The following is a 21631-nucleotide window of genomic DNA, read 5'->3' on the forward strand; positions in this document are numbered from 1 at the left end:
CATTAATACGATATATAAATCTTCTTTCTGAATCAACGACAATCTTTCATAGTAAATAACAGCACAGATTCTATAACAATATGGAACAGTTTCAGGAAAAATTTAAAAATTCATTGTAAAGAAAAGACTACACAGATACTTTCCACATGTGATTCTTAAAGTATCTCTCAATTTGAAGGACTTATAGATATAATTTCAAATTTCAGGGTACTCAGCTTTTGTTTTGGCACAATGTTCAAGAAAAGCAATCAAGCTAATGAAGAAAAAATTCTTAAGTATGAATTAAATATTACAAATAAATAATAAGATGAATTATTGTTGCCACCTGTAAATACAACATAATAAGTTTTCTTGAAAGAAGCAATTTCTACAGAAGCCTTTAAAGGAAAAATGGTAGACTGGAAGGAAAATGAATTAGATTTAAATTGAAGACTTGGTTCAAGGGTTAGCTGGACATTTAACGGTAGTTTGTGAACTTGAACAGACCACTAAAAACCTCTTCTACTCCAGTCTTCTTGACACTAAAATGGGATAACACCTGACAGTACCACTACCCTACATAATTGTCGGGAAGACTGAAATAAAGAATGAATGAGTACTATTTAACTCTAGAAGTATTATTCCTAATTCTGTAGTCTTAAGTGTACATTAAAAAAAAACAGCTTTCGTAATTAAAAGCAGTAGTTACACTTACCTCCTTCTTTCGGTTCTTTAACATATTCTGAAATTTGGACAACTCTTTCTCTTGTTCTCCTTTAATGCGTTTGGCCTCATCTCGTAAGCGATTTGTGTGTTCTTGTTCTAGACGTTCGATCGTCTGTTTCTGCTGTTTTTCTAGATTCTCAATTTCTTGATCATATTGTCGCTTTTTGCTCTGTAAAACAATGTTGCTCACGATCATTTAACTTTTCTATCATTCATACTAACTCATAATGATGATGTTTACTAAGAGTACATAAATTTAGTGATGTGACACACAACTTTTGCAATACTGAAAAAGCTGAATGCATTAAAATACATTAAGGAATTTTTTTAAAAGGTGAGCATTTCGGGGCGCCTGGGTGGCTCAGTCAGTTAAGCGTCTGTCTTCAAGAGCTCAGGTCATGATCCCATTGTCCTGGGATCAAGCCCTGCATCAGGCTCCCTGCTCAGCCAGGAGCCTGCTTCTCCTTCTCCCTCCACTTCTCACCTCACTCATGCACTCTCTCTCTCAAATAAATACAATCTTTAAAAAAAGAAAAGATGAGCATTTCATTTTTTTCTAACACAGAAAATGCTTTTTTCTATTATACAAGGAGTAGAATGTTCAAAATTTGTAAACCATCAAGAAGAACATCCAGTTGCTATGAAGTACTAAAGTTAGAAAAATTTCAATATTTACCCAATAAATGTTTGAGAAATCAAAGGTCTTATCCAAAGTCTATTTTAATAATGTACCATTATTTGTCATATTCAGATTTACTCTTCCTCATTAAGATTCTTTTTTTTTTTTTTTTGAAGATTTTATTTAGTTGCGAGAGAGAGAGAGACAGAGAGAGTGAGCAAGAGTACAAGCAGGAGGAGGAAGACAGAGAGGGAAAAGCAGACTTCCCACTGAGCAGGGAGCCCAACATGGGGCTCCGGCTCCATCCCAAGACCCTGAGATCACATGACTTGAACTGAAGGCAGACACTTAACTGACTGAGCTACCCAGGTGACCCCTCCCCCATTAAGATTCTTAAACATCCTATTTCACTGAGACAAATCTTTTGAAATTACAAATCTGCTCTTTCAACAAAAGATTCCTGCTTATTTAATACTTGAGTATTATATAATTTTGGATATAAGTAGAGTTAAATATTTCTAAAGGGTATTTTTTTAAAAAACATAAGTAAAGGGGCGTCTGGGAGGCTCAGTTGTTTAACCATCCGACTCTTGATTTCAGCATAGGTCATGATCTCAGGGTTGTGAGATCAAACTCCCTATGTGGAGTAAGATTCTCTCTCCCTCTCTGCCTGTCCTTCCCCCCCCTCCACTCCTCCCCCAGCTCTAAAAACTAAAAATAAAAAATTTTTAAAAAAGCAAAAAGCAAAACATTTTAGAAAATATTTGGGGGGAAAAGAGATGCAATTTTTATAAGGCTCTTAAAAACAGAATGTTGAGCACTACAAAAATAGTCCAATGAGAACAAAAGTTCATTATTTTCTTAAGAATTCTGAGTTATGATCCAACAAATGTAATCAACAATGCCACACTTCACAGAAAACAATTCTTACTACTTAAAATTATAAGAACGGCAAAAGAATTATATTCAAAACATGAATACTCTAACATTTGAAATAATCTTTTTTCTAACCTTCATTAAGCATCAGATGCTTCAATAAATTACCGAAATTTTATAACACATTACTTATTCCTTTTCCAACTTTGGACACAAGGTAAAACTTGAAAGACTCCGTGACGATTACCTTTGGCTAGTCGGCACCATTTTCTCTAGCAGCTGTGAATAGGGATGTGGAAGCTTAACTGTAGGACCCAAGTGCGTTTTGAACAAGTTCGCAGTAGTTCTAACACTCAGACAGGCTTGAAGACAACTATTCTAGACTGCCTTGAATTCTTGGATCCTAAATCTGAGAGGTCAAATTTTAACACTGAAAAATTATCCAGAAATAGGCACAGCTAAGAACTTTATAGACCGTCTACTGGCTTCATGATTCCAGGTTTTCATGATAAATTTTTATCAAAGAAAACTGGAAGACACCCATCACACTGTAAGTTAGTGACAGGAAGACGGAGATAAAAGATCCTTTCATGCAAAAGGAAAAAAGACATACTAGAACACCAAACAGATAATAAAGGCCAGAAATACTAACAAAGCCAGAGAAAATCTCGTAATCAAAGAACAAGTTCTAAAGGTGGGTTTTTTTTTTAAAGCACTAAATTTCAGTATTAACAAAATGGTACAAAATCTAAGACTTTACCATCATTTCTTGCTCAAAACGCCGGAAAATTTGTTCTCGCTGTTGTTGCAGCTTGCTATTGAGCTGTTGTTGGGCTCTTTGCTCTTCTTTTTGAAGGAATCTTAACTCCCGAAGTTCCTGACGTCTGATAAAATTTAACAGCAATAATAGGGGAAGATAGCAAAAATTACACCTCTGAAGTAATGCTTTTCAAAAAAAAAACACAAAAACCAACTTTAACAATAACAATATTTTCAATTGGCAAAGTAATAATAATCCAAAATAATTAGCAAAGATTTTACTCTTGTTTCTCTATTCTTCATACATTGCACAGACTGAAAGGAAGTCACAAAACCAGTTTTAATTATGTTCTTTACTCACCTAAGAAACCTCAGCTCTTCAGTTTTGGAATCACTATCTGTAACTATCTTTGACGTTGTTACACTCACTTCTACACCATCAACAACAAATTTGCGTGTTTTCTTCAATGTTTTCTTTTGTCTTCTTGTTTCCTGAGTGAGATTTTATTTCAGTTAGGCTTTATACGGAAAATAGTGGAGGCAGAAAACATTTTCTTCTTAACAAAACACAACACAGAACTGTACATGTATAATTTTTATGACATCACATCATAATTAGGCACAAGTGGTAAAAAACAATTCACATAAATGACTAATTAGTGTAACTTTTACATGTTAAACATTTTTCTTCCTCTTTTGACCTTAAATTCTCAGATACCTCTGCTTTTCAGTTTCAGAACCACTGACAAAACACTTAAAAATGAATGCTTGCAGCTCATCCCTTAAAGAATCTAAATCAACAGGGCGGCTGAGAATTTGCATTCTAGAAAGTCTCCCCAGGTAATTTTTAAACACTGCCAGGACTGGGAATCAAAATCCATTTCATCAGCAACAATATCAACAGCCCTCCTCCATCTCAGAAACAGAGATGGACATGTGATTTCAGAGTGTAAGGTAACACTTCTACTGCCTGATAGCTATTGCCTACAATTCTTTATCAAGACAAAATTCCATTCCTCAGCTGGTATCCAAATGCTTTTTAAATCCAAATAGAAATAAGAAAAGCATAACATTCCAAAAAATACAGTTGGCATACATGTAAGTTTTGAGAGCAAATTAATTGCTTGGTTTTGATACGGGGGAAAGGGTTTGAAAGTAGAGGGAGCAACAGTGGAATATAAAAATACTAATTTCAAAATGCATTAGGATTTTAGTTTGTCTCCGGCACTTTCCAATCACCTCTCTGCAACCTCTTAGCGTTCTTCTCTTCCTAAGCCCTGGACTATGGCACCCTATCTAGCCAGGCTTCCCCTAAAATCTAAAGTGGGCATGCCACCCTATAAATCCAAACTTTCTATTTCTTCAATTCCTACTCAAGTATCTACCATTAATATCACCTTAATTCTCAAAAAAAGTATTTGGATTTTTTAAAAGGCTATTAAGTCAGTTCAAATTAATGGAATTTAACTGAAGACAATCTAGGAAATATGTGTAACAATTTGGTGCAGACAGGCAGACTGATCAGTCATGCTCTGGAGTGTTGTTCCTAAGGTCAGTTTCCTAAGTTGTTCCTGCTTTGTACAGTCTTCTCTTCTGCTGTCAACCCAGAGTATCTAAGTAGTATATGGCTCACCTGTATCAGAATTCCATAGGATCTTCTGTTACAAATATTGACTCTTGGGCCCTACACCCCAGACCTCCACATAGCTCCCACTGAAACTCTTTTTTTAAAATAATTTATTCATATTGAGTACACTTGACATATAATAAATAGTATATTAGTTTCAGGTGCACAACGTAATAATTCAACATTTGCATGTATTGGTATATGATCACCATTTAGCACCATTAAGTCTAGTTAATATTCCTAATCATATATATCCCTGGTAACTCTTAAGCACATTAAGATCTGAGAATGGCTCTAAAAGCTCCAAGTGTTCTGAATTTATTTTTTATTTTTTGTCTGATTTCCCACAGTGGTTCTCGTGGCAGTAGTGATGACTATGCCTGAGGAGGCAACAATGTATGGGCCACTGGTAAATCAAGGACTGCTTATACTCTAAATGTGCTTAAAAAGATCATTCTTTCAATTCCTCAATTCTTTCATATATTATGGATTCTTCCTAAAATATATCGAAATATGTGCAATAAGAGAACCCAACGACACTAACTTCTACTGTTTATATCAAGTTGGCAAAAATAAGTAGGTATTACCAAAAAATTAAAAGATTACATATAGCATCTCTCCTTGATTCTTTTTAGTTGCTTGCCTTCTATAGGCCTTAAGAATTTTATAGGGTTGGTACTACACTGATTAAGTGCTCTTTTATTTTCAAAATATCTGTTTCACATAAACTGTAAATTGCCAAACCAACAAAAAACTCAAACAAGGACCCACATAAACTTACTTGCAAAGATATTGATCCACTGTCTTTAGTTTTGCTTAGGAAGCTAGAGATGGATAAATTCAAGTCAATGCTGCTATTATCAGCAGTGGAACCAGTGCCTGAATCAGTATCATTTTCCTTTTGATTCTCGGATTCTGGAAGCAGCATGGTTTCAGTTTTTGATAAAGCACCCATTTCCCCTTTATTTTCTGCATCTTCAGAGTTGATATTAATACTGGGTATTGGAATAGGCTGAGGTTCACTAGGCTGTGAAGAGGGAGTCACTTGAGGTTCTGTCTTAATTGGCACCTCACATGGAATTGCTTTTTGCTCTGTATCTATCTGAGCAGTGGCTTCATGAGCATCCCGAGTTTCACTTCCTAAACCTTGCTGGTCAGTATGAGTTACCTCACGTATGATCTCTCTTTCTTCAGTGCTACCGGACTCAGTAATTTCCTCATTTTCATTTGTCCCAGATTCCTCATTGGTCTTCACTATGTTCTCTAAACTGCTGATTAATTGTTCCTCATCTTTATCTTCCACAGATTTCTGATCTATCTTATTAGTTCCCACTACGTCTTTAATAGGAACTTCCTCAGTACCACCAGCCTCAGGACCCTCTGTGGGCTTACTTACTAATTTCTCGTCTACTCCAACCATTTCTTTCCCCTCATTACTCTGAGCATCCTCAGCATTGTTTTCAACTCCCTTCTGAGCAACATCTCCTGCCTCATTTGTTCCTATCAAATTGCTTGTATTGCTGATCACATCTTCTAGAATTCTGTCATCTTTTCCCAATTTCTCTTGGGTGTCTTCCTTTGTAAGCACAACTTCATTTTCAACTGGCTGAATGTCTGCCTCTTTTTCTCCAGTCTCTTGAGAAACTAAATCCATTGTTTGAATAGCAGTATCTTTAATTTCTTCAGATTTCATAATCTTACTTTCAAATATCTGTTGCTTTTCCTGATCCCTTTCTTCCTCAGGTTTCAGATTCTGTTCAATATCTGTTTTTAAAGTTATCATTATGTTATTCTCTTTTCCTTCACTGACTGAATTAATGTCCACTATTTCTTGGTCTCCTGTGTCAGGCAAATTTTCAAGCTTGGGTCTCTTCTCCTCTCTCCCATTTTCCTCGACTACTGTTGTTCTATTATGAAATTCAGCCATAGCTTCTAAGTGAACATCATTAATATGTTCATTAATACCCTCTACAGCTTTTTCAGGTTCATCAGTGGCGAGTTTTTCATTAAGAACTTTGCTGTTAAATTTATCTTCAGAAGCATTACGTTCTGTTTTTTCTGAGACAGATTCCAAAATACAAGCATTTTGTGAAAGTTTATCTTCCTCAGAGCTGGCAATACTGAGGTCAGATGAGGCACGCTTACTTGCAGGTATTGGCTAAAAAAGATTGTATACATTCTTAGTGTTAAAACATCACTTCAAGATGGTGACCAAAACAATATATATTTTGTATATAGATTAATACAGGATTTAAATAACACATGATTCAATATCTTAATTAAAATTTGATGAAGTTATAAAAATAAAGAACTGACATATCTTCAAATAAATATGACAAAAATGGGTAGCAAAGGGCAAACTTGTTAATCTTCACCCCTAAAATTAAAGGTTTTGTACTGCTACCTATCAATTAATCTTTAGACACAGGTGCAATTACAGCTCAAAACCTGACTCTAAATATTACCTAAATAACATTTCCTTTCTAAATACTGACCAAAGAATTTTCTGTTTCCTCATCATCATCTTCCTCTTTGCCATCTTCAACTTCTTCTGTTACTTCAGCCTTTGCCTCTGCAATCAGCTCTCGAATTGGTTTGTTGGAATCAACCGTAACAAAGGGATGCTATTTGATCAAGAAGAGCGTACTTAATAACAGCTGAAATGCTTGCTAATAAAATTTCAAACACATAATACACATGTCATTAAGTGGTAAAAATATAAACACATGGGTAACAAAAATATAAACAACTTCAGATAATGTTACATCTGGGAAAGGAAGGAGGAGAAGGGGACTGAGCAGGAATAGGGCTGCCTGCCAACTGTGTACTTTTAAGAATCTGAAGGAAATATGTCAAAAATGGTAACACATATCTGGGTAGTAGGTATATGTACTTCTCTGTATGTCTGAAATTTCATCATCTAAATTTTAAAGCAAGTTTCAAATTGATACATTTTTAGTTCTTAAAAACTAACAACGATATATATATAAATCCTGGATAAAGCCCCAATAAAAAAATTACAAAAAGCTTTAGAGTTCTGTTGAAAGTGTCTGCAAGTAAGGGTGCCTGGGTGGCTCAGATGGTTAAGCATCTGCCTTCAGCTCAGATCATGATCCCAGAGTCCTGAGATCGAGTCCCGCATCGGGCTCCCTGCTCAGCAGGGGGGCCTGCCTATCCCTCTTCCACTACCCCTCGCCCTGTGCTCAATAAAATCTTTAAAAAAAAAAAAAGGATCTGCAAATACCTGCTTTTTTGACATGGTTCTAATATTCTTAAGAGTAAGAAGACATTTTATTCATTTTTGTACACTCAGCAGCACTTAGTTGTACCTGTCACAGACTAAGACCTTCTCAAGTGGGGGTAATAAAATAATAAGAGCAAGTGTACTCTAGGGATGTACGTGTTGCACAGAGCAACGCAATTTTTTCTGCTTTTTTCCCGAGATAAACAGATCGATCTAAAATACCAGAATGCAGGAGTTACAAAGTAACTCAATCTAACAGCAACTGCCTCAAGATTTGTCGTTCTGTTTGTCCACCTGTAATATTATTTAACAAATTTCTATTTCGGGTATTACAAATAGGTCCTGCTATAAAACAAAATTATCCAATCACTTAAACACCATTAAAAAAAACTCAGCAGTATTTACTGAATATTTATCCTCACTGTAAGAGATATAAAAAAAAATTAATTAGCTCAAGGAAACTCCAGTGAAAAGAGAATACACTGAATGAATCTGAAATTTGTATTCTTCTTAACGAGATGGTAAAACAATTACACAGTCGCTGTCATCATACTACTCTTATCTTACCTGCAGTAGCTGAGATGTAGTCCACCTGGAATCCACATTCTTTTCCAAGCATTTTTTTAGAAAGTCCTTAAAATTTGAAGACCTTCAAAATAAAATTTTAACAATGACATTCTATTTCACTTTCTTGTATTAAGATCAAACAAAACTCTGATAAGTTATGGTTGTGTTTTATTATGCATATAATACTATTCAATGTAAGAAAACCAGTCAATGAGAACACTAAGATTTCATAATAATATTAAGATGAATATTAAGATATCATCTATAAACACAAAATTAAATATATGTATATGTAGAGTAATAGTTTAAGACATTGAGATATAGTCATATATTCACAAGTATGCCAAAAATCAGAGAAACTCTCCTATTAAATTCCACAAATATAAATCAACCACATATATACCTCACTTTCTTACAGTACAGAAAATACTGTACTATATACAGTTGTTTTATGTAGACCTCAAATCACTGATATTTTCAAATTTATGGAAAAAGTTAGTTATAAGAGTTTGTATGATCCTTAAGTCTTAAGAAAACTACCAAAAATCAGTTTTCTACTCATACAGTCTTTGTTCCATGTAACTAAATTTAAATACCCTTGAAAAGCTGGGAGAGTAAAACATCAAGTTTTGCTTCATAAAAGCTTCATTTAGAATATTTTACCATTTTGATGGCTGTGCTAATGTAGGGGGCTCTGATTTTGCTATTTTTAGCAGCACTCGCATTGGATTTAATTCATGATGAGGTGGTTCTATCTCAGCCATTTCTATTAAAGTGATACCCAGGGACCAAACATCAGCTTTGTAGTCATAGGGTCTGTCCTTAGATGTTTCACACATGACTACTTCAGGAGCCATCCTATAAAGACAGAGAATTGAAAGTTAAGATGTTTAACTTAAGAATAACGATTGCAAGCCACATAAAAGACAGTATAATCAATTATGTGGACAAAATTAATGAGTGATAATAGGTGATATGAGCTTCTGACCTAATACCATAAATCCATAAAGCTGAATACATACCAATATGGTGTGCCAATAAAGGAATCTCTTCTTTGAATTGTCCTTGTGTTTTTAGCTGATACTCCGAAATCCGCTTGAAATAAGCAATCATACAAAAGTATTAATAGTTTTTTAGCAAAGTTCACTGTACCTAACATAGGGAAAAGCATTTCAAGTCTTTAACAAGGCCACTCTTATTAAAGGGTAAACAAAATAAAAAAGTAACTTCTCTACCATCCTAATTTTGACTACACTGTTTCTACCACAACCCCCCCCAAAAAAAAACTGCCAAAGAAAATATCTTATCATTAATACACTTAATACTACCATCTTTATACATCTTCAGATCATGAATTTTTCCAGAATTGATTTAAAAAAAAAAAAAAAGTAACTTTAAAACAGACCAGTCTACCCACTTCAAAACAAATGCCAACTAGTGGTACATGCCATTATAATTAAATTGATAGACATAAGCATTTTTTTCTGTAGTGTGAAAAGCAGAAATTACAAAGTAGCCTTTATGACAGCATATGTCTTGCTAATTTCCTCATAAAATTACAAAGAAAAAAATCAAAAACCATGTTTCCTGATTTAAATTATAGAGAATAGCAACATTATAGCTTTATCAGTTGTTAATCCTACCTTTTCAGCTTAGAGAACAATTAATAGCAACATAAATTTGCTCTTGCTAATTACCTCACACCACTTATACATAACTTTTAAAGTTTCATGTTTAACACGCCATTATTCTCAAAATGAATAAATATCAAAAATCCAATATTTGGTGCTCATACCCCAAGAAGTGGCACAGAATATATACTCAATAAATGGTAGCTACTATTAGTAGCCATACCTATAATTTTAATCTTTGCGCTATTTTGCTGGTAGAACTCTTAAAGCTCATGAAATCTTGACTGTATTCTAATTATTTGTGTCTATTATATGGTGGGGTTTTTTTGGACCACATAATTCTCCCACTTAAAAGACAGTGGTAGCTACCTATTGCCTGTGGAATGAATTTCAAGCTTCCTAATGTGGTGTACAAAGTCCTTTATTACAGTAGATATTTCATTAATGTTTTATAATGAAATTCATAAATGAGTAGGCAAATAAAACATATTAAACTTGTAAGATATATTTGCGGAAGATGCAATGTAAAGATTTATTCCGGACTCTTCACTACTATCCCTCCCCTCCACCCCCAACCTCCTCAACTTACAAGCTTCTCTTGTGTTTTTGGAGGAGGCCTTGAGACCACAATTTAAATTCCTTTCAGAAGAGGTTCTGTACTCAGGTTAAATCAGCTCAGTACTTATTCTAGTGTTTTCCTAGTTTTCTTTTTAACTTTCTCCCCTCAGAATATGACTGGGGAAGGAGGTCCAGAAACAGGCCTAAACAACTGTCCCTTGTCAACATTCATATCTCTCTAAGCACCCTTATGAACAGATGGTAAACTAAAGATGGACAAAAAGGTGCCTTAATTGCTGTGCAAAGGGGTAAATTAAGGTTGCTATGTGCTTTGTAGTTCTACTTATAATGATGCAGCATGTACATCCTGGTCTGTTAAAATAGCATTTTACACATTAATTTCCATTTGCAACCATATGACCTGATAAAATCATCATAAAAATTTGGTTACTGTAGTGTATTAAGTAGTTCTTGAGGACAGTATGGTTCTTTACATCTGTGTACATGTAACAGGGTACCTCGGAAACAGAAGGTTCTCTATTTATAAATTAATAAAACAAAAACTGCAACTGTTTTAAATGTCAACCAACTCAAGACCATTTTGGAATTCCTAAATCTTCAATAATTTACTTATTTTTAAAGGTGTGTACTATTTTACACAAAAGTATGTTCCTATATTTAGGATTCTAAGTACATTTACAGAAAAATGTGCACCAAAATGGATCAAAATGATAATGTATTATTTTTAAATGAGCTGCCAGAGTTTAAAAAATGATATAAACCATAAAAGAGTAACATACATCAGAATTACAAAACCTCAATTATGAGGTGACAGAACTCAAGAAAAATTAGAAAAAATCATTTGAGAAACAAAGACTAAACTAGGAGAAACACAAGATCAAATAAACACAACAAATTCACACCCATTACCACTTCACATTCATTAGGATGGCTATCATCAAAAATACAGAAAATGACAAGGGTTGACAAGGATGTGGAGAAACTGGAACGCTTGTGCACTGCCGACGGGAATATAAAATGGTACAACTACTATGGAAAATGGTAGTTCCTCAAAAAATTAAATACAGAATTACCACATGATCCAGCAATTCCATTTCTAAGATACCCAAAAGAATTGAAAGCAGGGAGTCAAACAGGTATTTGTTCATAGCAGCATTATTCACAAGAGCCAAAAGGTAGAAGATAAAGTGTCCATCAATAGATGAATGGATAAACAAAATGTGGTACACATAAGTAACAGAACATTCTTCAGCCTTTAAAAGGAAACTGACATGCTACAACATGGTTGAACCTTGACGACATTATACTTAGTAAAATAAGCCAGTCACAAAAAGACAAATATTGTATGATTCCACTTACATGAGGTACCTAGAGTAGTCAAATTCATAGAGACAGAAAGTAGAATGGTAGTTGCCAGGAGCTGGGGGAGGGAGGAATTGGGAGTTAGTGTTTAATGGGTACAGGGTGTCAACTGGGAAAGATGAAAAAAGTTCTAGAGATGGATAGTGGTGATGGTTGCACAACGATGTAAATATACTTACTGCTACAGAACTGTACACTTAAAAATAGTTGAAATGGTAAACTTTAAGTATATTTCACCACAATTTTTTTAAAATGAAGAAAGATAAAAAGAAGCTGGGAGAAAGTTCTTAAATATCGATGATTGGAAAAGCCAACAAACAAATTTAAAAAGTCCCTGAAAAAGACAGTGCAAGAGAACACAGCAAATACTCAAACCTGAAATTCCAGAAAACCTTCCTGGGGAAAAAAAAAAAAAGGCTTGAATATTATAAGAACATATTCGAGAAAAGTCTAGTCAAATTATTGGTCCTTGAAGAAAAAAAAATTCTTTGGCATCTAGGCAAAAAGAGCACATGACTTGAAAGAGAAAGAAAACCAGATTATCATAGACTTCTCAACAACAATACTTTGTAACAAAAGAAAACAGAGTGACATATTTCAGATACTCAAGGAAAGAAATGTAGCCAAGGATTTTCTATCCAGCAAAACTGACCTTCAAAGTATAAATATGGGTAGAACTGTTATATTATAGAAGAACTCAGAGAGCCCCTTCGGAGCTTTGTACCAGAGAATAAACTTCAGACAACCAACATGACCAAAGAGATACCAACATAAGGACTCGGTGAGCATTAAATATAGAAAAGAGAACCAAAATAAGTGATTATGGGATATTCTAAATCTGTCATCAATGTCCTTGAGAACGAGGACTCTCAGGACAGATGGAGATACACATGCACTACAGAAGAGGTTAGGTTAAAACAAAAACAAAACCAAAAACAAACATCCTGAATTAGATTAGGAAATACACAGGAACTCATAAGAACCTAGCTCTGTCCTCTGGAAAGGCCTAGAATGAAGGCCAATCCAGAAACTGCTAATCACTTCTAATATTCAGACGTAGTCTTGAAATACCATATCCTACTAAAAGAAGCTAGGGTTTCTTAAGAAATGGCTAATTACAGGCTGGAGGCAGGAAATATATAAGATAAGCCTGAAACACCTCAACCTAACATATAGTAAACAAGGAAGCTATCAAAGGCTACTAATGTCAAAAGGATTAACATACCAACTTGAAGAGGCTCCCATTGATCAAAGATGGTACAATGTGAGCTTTAATAAGGATAAAAATTGTAGATTTCAAATCTATAAAATTAAATTCATGAATTAATAATATTTTTAAAAATACTGGTCACCACCTAAGGATAAAAGAGAACCAACTCATGGTCTTTAAAGCTACATAAATAAAAAGAAGGAAACAACCATTTTTTCTGTCTTATTCATATGAACTATACTCCTGAGTAACCAAATAGTTCAAGGGAAGTGTCATCTTATATAATTATTCCTAATTTAATAATGATAAATAAAAATAATGAAATAATTGGCAAATAATTATATCAAAATTATCAGAAAAATAAATGAAAACAAAGTGATAGAATTCATTTTGCAACTCAAACCAAAGAACAGATCTAGGCATCAAGCATCAACAGCTGCTAACATCAAAAAAAACAAAAACAAAAACAAAAGGCAGACATGTGCCTCCCAATGAAAGGACACAAAACCACCTATATATAGTCTGGCCAAAGAATCAAATTTGAGACTGTAAGTCCTTTGCATTTATCTGCAAATCTGAAGGAAATACAGAGAGAAATTTACTAAAAATGATCATGAGTATGCAATTAGCAAAATGCAGGTTGAGGGAAACTCTACAGGTCCAACACCCAGGTTTCACAGGTCAGTGCTTCTCAACATTTTTTCATCATTCTCCTACAGAGCCTTTTTAGACATTTTTTTTAAACCTCTCTTCCCCCATGAAATTTTTTTTTTTTTTAAAGATTTTATTTATTTATTTGACAGAGATAGAGACAGCCAGCGAGAGAGGGAACACAAGCAGGGGGAGTGGGAGAGGAAGAAGCAGGCTCATAGCAGAGGAGCCTGATGTGGGGCTCGATCCCATAACGCCGGGATCACGCCCTGAGCCGAAGGCAGACGCTTAGCCGCTGTGCCACCCAGGCGCCCCTTCCCCCATGAAATTTTAACACCACAGATATAGTATCTGTTTGTGTACCTTGGGCCTTTGCAGGATTATTAAACATTATAATATCTAAGATTTTTTTTTGCGCCCAAAGAACCAATTTTGGCCCCCATGAAAACGCATGCCATAAATAAAATGTAAAGAAAAGAAAGAGATGGGGAGGGCTGGCATCCTATAAATTAAGAGACTTAGAAGAAAAATCAGGCTTTAAATATGGGCAAGTCTAAACTCTAAAGTCAAGAGATGAACACTGGGTGATAGAACCATAAAGAAACACAAGGGGGAAAAAAAAACCTCAAGGAAGTGATTACTATAAAGATCAGGATAAAGGTTACCTGTGGAGAAGAGAGGGACAGTGATTAAGATGGGACACACGGGAAGAGCCACTAGTCCTATTTCTTGACCCAGGTGGTAGTTACAAAGCTATCACCTACAAAGCCACAAAATCACTAAGCTACACAATTACTTGTGTGGTTTTCTATATCTGTATTATTTCACAATAAAAAGGTTAAAATTTAGTATATCAAATTATACCTGTCTAGATGTCATGAAAAAAGTGAAATGACTATGATCAATGGAATCACAAGAAGGCCTCTGAATATATTTTGTCCTTTTCATCCTTCCAAATTACACAGATTTAGACTTCATCACCAGATTTTTTTTTTTTTAATTCTTATCTTGGGTACACTTAAAGAGGACTGTATCTTCCATTTGTATGTGTACATAGGAAATTAATCAGTTTTCCATCTAAAATCTACACCTATTTTCTTCTTATGAAGTTATCATTTATTTCCTCAGTGTAAAACACAAAATTAAAAATTCTAGTCCTTGATACTTATTTTAGGCATCCTTTTCAGGTCTACTTAGCCAGGACACCATATTTATAAAATGGAGTATAAAACTAAACATGGGAAAAGAAACGCACTAGACATGAGTTTTGGAAATGAAGATAAAACTAAGCTGTTTTATATATTATCTCATTCTAAATGTATTACAAGTATTAAGTTTACATACAAAAATTTAGGAATAGAAAGAATTAACCAGTCTTTCTAAAGCCTGTCTTTTTGAAAATGAAATCCATCCTTTCTTACTTTCTTTTTCAAGTGTCTTTATATTAGTTGGCTATACTTAGGAATTCTGGGAGTAAATGAAGGCAGTATTTAAAAAATTAACGTTGGAGTAATTTCTCTATGTTTTACACATTTGAGTCAAAACAACAGTAAGTCATGTACATACAGGGGGAAATCTCAGCACAAATTCAAATGTTTTATTTAAGGGAAGAAACTTACCCAACTTAATATCTCCATCTAAGGTAAAAAGAATGTTGCCAGCCTTTAGATCTCGGTGGATGATTTTATTATCATGCAAGTAGTTCAAGGCCTCTAGAGTCTGTTTACAAACTACTTGTATTTGGGACTCAGTTAATGGTCTCTCAAGTTCTATAAGGCAAAAGTAAACACATATGCATTGTTATACAGTGAAAGCACATGGGCAAGACGTATACCTTTACCATCAATGTCAAAGATCACACTTAGTGAATTATTTTAGAAGAACTAAATATCCACAAAGATTACTTTCTTCACATATTATATTCAACATTTCATTTTTAAATTTTGTTACAATTATCTAAGAATATAAACATGTTAATTAGGCTGATTTCTTAATTTACTGAGCTTCACTCAAGGTATATACTCAAGGGGTGTGTGTGTGTGTATATATATATATATGATTAAATGTTTCAAATCCTTTAAGTATAATTTAAGATACAAACATAAAGAACAAAAAGATGTTTACCAAGCATCACAGCATCCACTGCTCCACCTGCACAAAATTCAATGAGGATCTGCAAGCAAACAAAAAAAGCATGTGTCTAACATGACATTGAGTTTGAGGATTTTTTCTTCAATTTAGCAAAAAAGATAAAGAATGTCTAGGTTACACAAACAATATTATGCTGATATCTCTAGGCCATAAAGATTTTTTGTCAAAAGAGTTAAGAGTCTTAATGATACACATTTTGAGAAAGCACAAAAAGAACATATTGTAGACATATATGCATTTTTTAATCATCATTTTTAGTGTCCCTGCTTCTCCAAAATTACTAGATACACAATTCTTATTGAGGACAGTATTATATATCCATTTCATCACTACCAAAAGATTTTATTACATTCATTTTTAATATAACTACTGTGATGGAAGTGATCAAATCTATTTTTTTAACTTTACTAATAGGAATAAATCCTCAAAATAGTTAGAGACTTCTTTTAGTTAAAACACACACACACACACACACCACACAACATACACAAAAGCTTCATATCCTAGCTCAATTATCAATCACATTCTGACAGATGCCTTCCCAGATCTCCCTGGGACAAACACCACGTACCTTTCCATCTTACCCTGATCACAGCTGAAATTTTATATATGTAGTTCCTTGAAGTATTAATTATAGATAATTAATTCTACATCTCTCAGTAGCCTGTCCCTCACAGATGTCCAACTTTTCATTTTGCAACAATTTCAAGTAAAGATCTTACCTGTTTACTGTCCAGTTCACTTTTATTATAATCTCTGAGAACATTTTACTAGAGCCCAAACAACTATATTAGAGGACACCACACTGATGATAGCTATAGATAATTATTAAAAATTACTTATCTTGTCAAACTGTATAGCTTCCTGCTTTTTTCCCCTTTGTATATACTCTACTTTTTACAGGTGCTTGCCAATTACAAATTATTTTCAAATTCATTACATCATTTGAAAAATAATTTGGGGGGCACCTGGGTGGCTCAGTAGTGAGGCGCCTGGGTGGCTCAGTCGTTAAGCATCTGCCTTCAGTTTAGGGTGTGATCCCAGAGTCCTGGGATCGGGTCCCCACATCAGGCTCCTCCGCTGGGAGCCTGCTTCTTCCTCTCCCACTCCCCCTGCCTGTGTTCCCTCACTCACTGGCTGTCTCTTTCTCTGTCAAATAAATAAAATCTTTAAAAAAATAATAATAATTTGGAAGGCAGATCACTCATCTTAAAGATGAATAAACAGACTCAGATTAACGGACTTATTCAAGCTCCCACCTAGCAGCACCAGGATCAAAAAATAATAGGGCTTTCAATTTCCAAAGTATTACTTGTAACTACACTACCTACTCTTCTCTCCTAACACTCCCATCGTAACACTTTCCTTCAAGGAGAAAAACAAAAACTCCCATTTCAGGAAGGCCTCTTGATTAAATTAGTGTCAGTACAGAGCAAATGACTGATCAGTTACTATAATAAATACTTTATTTCTATATGTATTTGTGCCTAATATTTTCTAAAAATGAACAAAATTTATACATTCAGCCTTAGCCACTACATCATGAACCAAAGGTGAGTCTGCTAATATAGGAGATAAATATTTAACATTTCCAATAAGTATTCTATAATTTATTACATGATTTACAAAAAGTTTAGGTAAGAAATTATAAGCAATTTCTAATAAACAAAAGAAATTTCCAAAAAAAATTTAAGTAAATGCCTAAATTTAAATTACAAACAAGAAAGACCATTTGATTTCATAATTGAGGAAATTTAATATTCTTAGCCAAGTTTTTCCATTTGGGTCCAATGTCAATCATGAAATACTGTACAACTGGAAATATACATCTGAACATCTGTTGAAGCTAAGGATAATTACGTTATTAATGACCCTCTCATCAGATCAACTCCCATTCAAGTAACGTAAGTAATTAAACAGAAGAGGTAATAGGTTTTCACAACTTATAAACCTCTTTCAGACAATTAACTCATTTTGGTTCTTATAGAACAACAGAAAATAGTTACCCAAAGATTGTTCTCATAATAGAAGGCATCCAGAAGTTTGACTATATTTGGGTGATCACAAGACGCTAATATATCAATCTCAACCATGTAATCTTCAAGTTCTTCTTCAGATTTCGTGTCAATCACCTTTGCAGCAGCTAAAACATTGGTCTCTTTATTCTGGGCCTAAAAATGAAAGCATCACAAGTGTCACACTTACAATGCATACTTGATTTTTTTAATTTTATTTTCCAATTTTTTAAATAAACTTTATTTTTTTAGAGTAGTTTCAGGTTCACAACAAAGCTGAGCAGAAAGTACAGTGTTCTCATATGGTCCCAGCCCCTGCACATGCACCGCCTCTCCCACTATCAACATTCTGTACACCATAATAGTACACTTGTTATAACTGATGAACCTACACTGACACATCATCCCTAAAGACCATGGTTTTCATTAGAATTTTCTCTTGGAGTTTACTCTACGGGTTTTGACAAATGTATAACATGTATTTACCATTATATCATACAGAATACTTTCATTGCCCTAAATATTCTCTATGCTCAGACTATTCATCCCTCCCTTTTTCCTAAGCCTCAGCAACCACTGATCTTGTTACTGCATCCATAGTTTAGCTTTTCCAGAATGTCATATAATTGGAATCATACAGTATGTAGCCCTTCTTTAACTTAGCAACATGCATTTAAGCTTCCTTCATGTCTTGTCATAGTTTGATAGTTCATTTCTTTTTAGGACTGAATTGTCCATCACATACAGATGTGCCACAGTTTATCCATTCATCTACTGAAGGCATCTTGGTTATTTCCCAGTTTTAGCAATTATGACTAAAGCTGCTATAAACATCCATGTGCGTGTTTTTGTGTAGATGTAAGATTTCAACTTCTCTGGGTAAATACCAAGGAACACAATTACTAGATCATATGGTAAAAGTATGTTTAGTTTTGTAAGAAACTGCCAAACTGTCTTCCAACCAAACTGGCTGTGCCATTTTGTATTCCCACCAGCAACGAATGAGAGTTTCTGTTGTTCCATATCCTCACCTGCATTTCCTATTGTCAGTATGAATTTTTTGTCATTCTAATAGGTGTATAGTGGTATCTCCTTTTTAAATTTGCATTTCCTAATAACATATGATGTCAAGCATCGTTTCATACACTTACTGGCCACCTGTATATCTTCTTTGGTGAGGTGTCTGTCCAGATATTTAGCTCATTTTTTAATGAAACTATTGATTTTCCAATTGCTGTGTTTTAAGAGTTCTTTACATATTTTGAATAATTATCCTTTATCGGATATGTTTTGGCAGATATTTTCTCCCAATCAGTGGCTTCTCTTCTCATTCTCTTGACATATTTATTTTTAAAAGATAGCCTAAATATATATATATATATATATATATTATATACACACCCTATACACACATATATATACACATATATAATATGTGTATATATAATATATATATAATATATATACACACATTTATTTTTTAAAGATAGCCTAAATATATATATTATATATATACACATCCTATATATATAATATATATATATACACACACATGTATAATATGTGTATATATAATATATATATACACACACACACCCTAATAAATGCTATGTGCTAAGTGATTTATATACACATAGAATAGTGTTTCAAATCGCAGGTTCTACCGGGTCAGGTTATTAAGGTTCAAATTCTAGTTCTACCACTTACAAAATCTTCTAGTTTCCTCATCAATAAGACATATTAACATCTCCAAGTTTGTGAGAATTAAGATAATAAATATTAGCCAAGTGAAAAAAAATACATATAAACATTTAATAAAATGCTTGCCATAGACAGGATTCAGTAATGTTAGGTATAATTATTACTATTATTTAATCCTCACAACAATGCATGATAAATTATTATCCTTAAAAGAGGATATATAAACTTGGGGAGGTTAAAAAGCTTCCCCAAAGTCATGTAGTAAGAGACAGAATCAGGATTCAAATCCAGGTTTGTTTCTAAAACTCTTTCTTTATTCGAATCATTACCCTTCCCAGTTTTTCTATACTTCCATCAGTTATTTTTCTTTGCACATAGTACTTTAACTTTTCTATTTTCTTTCTTTGGTTGAATAATTTCTCATCTCCATTTATTAAAAATGAAAGACTCCCAAATACACTGTAGGAGGCAAGACCATTTGTTAAAAAGTTAAGAATCAGCTCTTAAAATACTAATTAGGTTTTTAAAAGACATTTCAATATTACATGTTATCATTGCTTCAGCAAAACTGTATCTAATACCTTAAAAAAATTAAAAATACCAAACTCTTAAAAGCTAGTAAAAGTTTCAATAAATAAATTAATGTCTAAATCCCACTTTTACGAATTTATCATAAGAAGAGGCACCTAGATGGTGCAGTCAGTTAAGCCTCTGATTCTTGGTTTCAGCTCAGGTCATGATCTCAGGGTTGTGATCTTTAAGCCCCACATCAGCTCCATGTATAGTGCAGAGTCTACTTGAGATTCCCACTCTCCCTCTGCCCCTTCCCCGGCTCGTGCTCACTCTCTCTCTCTCTAAAACAAATAAATAAAATCTTTTTTAAAAGACTTTATCATAAGGAGATAATTTTATGAAATAAAAAATATGCATACACAAAATTATTCATCAAAGCACTACCTATAATAAGGAAAACTGAATGAACCTAAATGTCCATTAGCAGGAACCTGCTTAAATAATTCAGCACATTTCTACAATGGAAAATGATGCAGCCATTAAAATCAATAACTAATCAATTAATATTTAAGATGAAACAGTAGCTGTAACACAACACTGAATGGAATAAAAGGGAACTGACTAAACACAAGAGGTATATAATTTTACAATAACTGCACATCCACTTTCACATATGAATAGCTTCATGAGAAGACATCATCAGTGAGAATAGTGGAATTCCAGGTACTTTTGACTTTTTCTGTATTTTTTGTATTGTTTGAATTTTTTAAATGAACTTATTTTTATAGAAGCAGTAAAGTACTAAAAAATATCAGTATACGGGAGATTTCATAGGGACCTATTATCTAACCTTGGAAATGATGTTGAAAAGAATAAACAAAGCAGGTATCAGCCTGTATACAGAATTTTCCTAAGTAGACTGTTATGTTTTACTTCCTTAAGAAAAAACAGAAGTAAAAAGTAATACTAATTACTAATTAAGTAATTAAGTAACCCTAATGTTTAAGGTTCAGAGAGTATGTTTCGGATAAAAAGATAACTTTATACTGGTCATTGCTACCACTCCAGAAGAATATTCTGATCTGTCACATTTTGAAAATATCTAGGATGCACCACTACTGGGGCGCTTGGGTGGCTCAGGTCATGATCCCAGGGTCTGGGATGGCTCTCCTGTTTCTCCCTCTCCCTCTGCCTGCCACTCCCCCTGCTTGTGCTCTCTCTCTCTCTGTCAAATATATATATAAAATCTTTTTAAAAAAATGCATCATCTTATGTTCCACTAAGGAAGGAAAACCGCCAATTAAACAACAACAAGATCTTATCATTTTGAATTCTTATGTTATCCCTTTTTATTTTTTTTTTAAGATTTTATTTATTTATTTGAGATAGAGAATGAGAGAGAGCACAAGCTGGTGGGGGGG

The 21631-nt window shown here is 33.9% G+C and overlaps 1 protein-coding gene across 2 annotated transcripts in view; it reads right to left on the bottom strand.

Moving 5' to 3' along the window:
- SLK (STE20 like kinase) overlaps nt 1–21631 on the bottom strand; it is a 57034-nt gene that overhangs the window by 19416 nt on the left and 15987 nt on the right. For both annotated transcript variants that reach the window (XM_026494052.4, XM_026494054.4), the window contains exons 2-12: nt 17988–18152; nt 15955–16003; nt 15450–15599; nt 9420–9492; nt 9061–9255; nt 8398–8479; nt 7082–7210; nt 5368–6744; nt 3321–3451; nt 2961–3084; nt 695–874 (exon numbers count right to left, since the gene is read on the bottom strand). In XM_026494052.4, coding sequence (XP_026349837.1) covers nt 695–874; nt 2961–3084; nt 3321–3451; nt 5368–6744; nt 7082–7210; nt 8398–8479; nt 9061–9255; nt 9420–9492; nt 15450–15599; nt 15955–16003; nt 17988–18152 — 2655 coding nt within the window. The remainder of the gene's footprint in view (nt 1–694; nt 875–2960; nt 3085–3320; nt 3452–5367; nt 6745–7081; nt 7211–8397; nt 8480–9060; nt 9256–9419; nt 9493–15449; nt 15600–15954; nt 16004–17987; nt 18153–21631) is intronic.

This window comes from Ursus arctos, unplaced genomic scaffold (genome assembly GCF_023065955.2).
Source record: "Ursus arctos isolate Adak ecotype North America unplaced genomic scaffold, UrsArc2.0 scaffold_7, whole genome shotgun sequence".
Classification (NCBI taxonomy): domain Eukaryota; kingdom Metazoa; phylum Chordata; class Mammalia; order Carnivora; family Ursidae; genus Ursus; species Ursus arctos.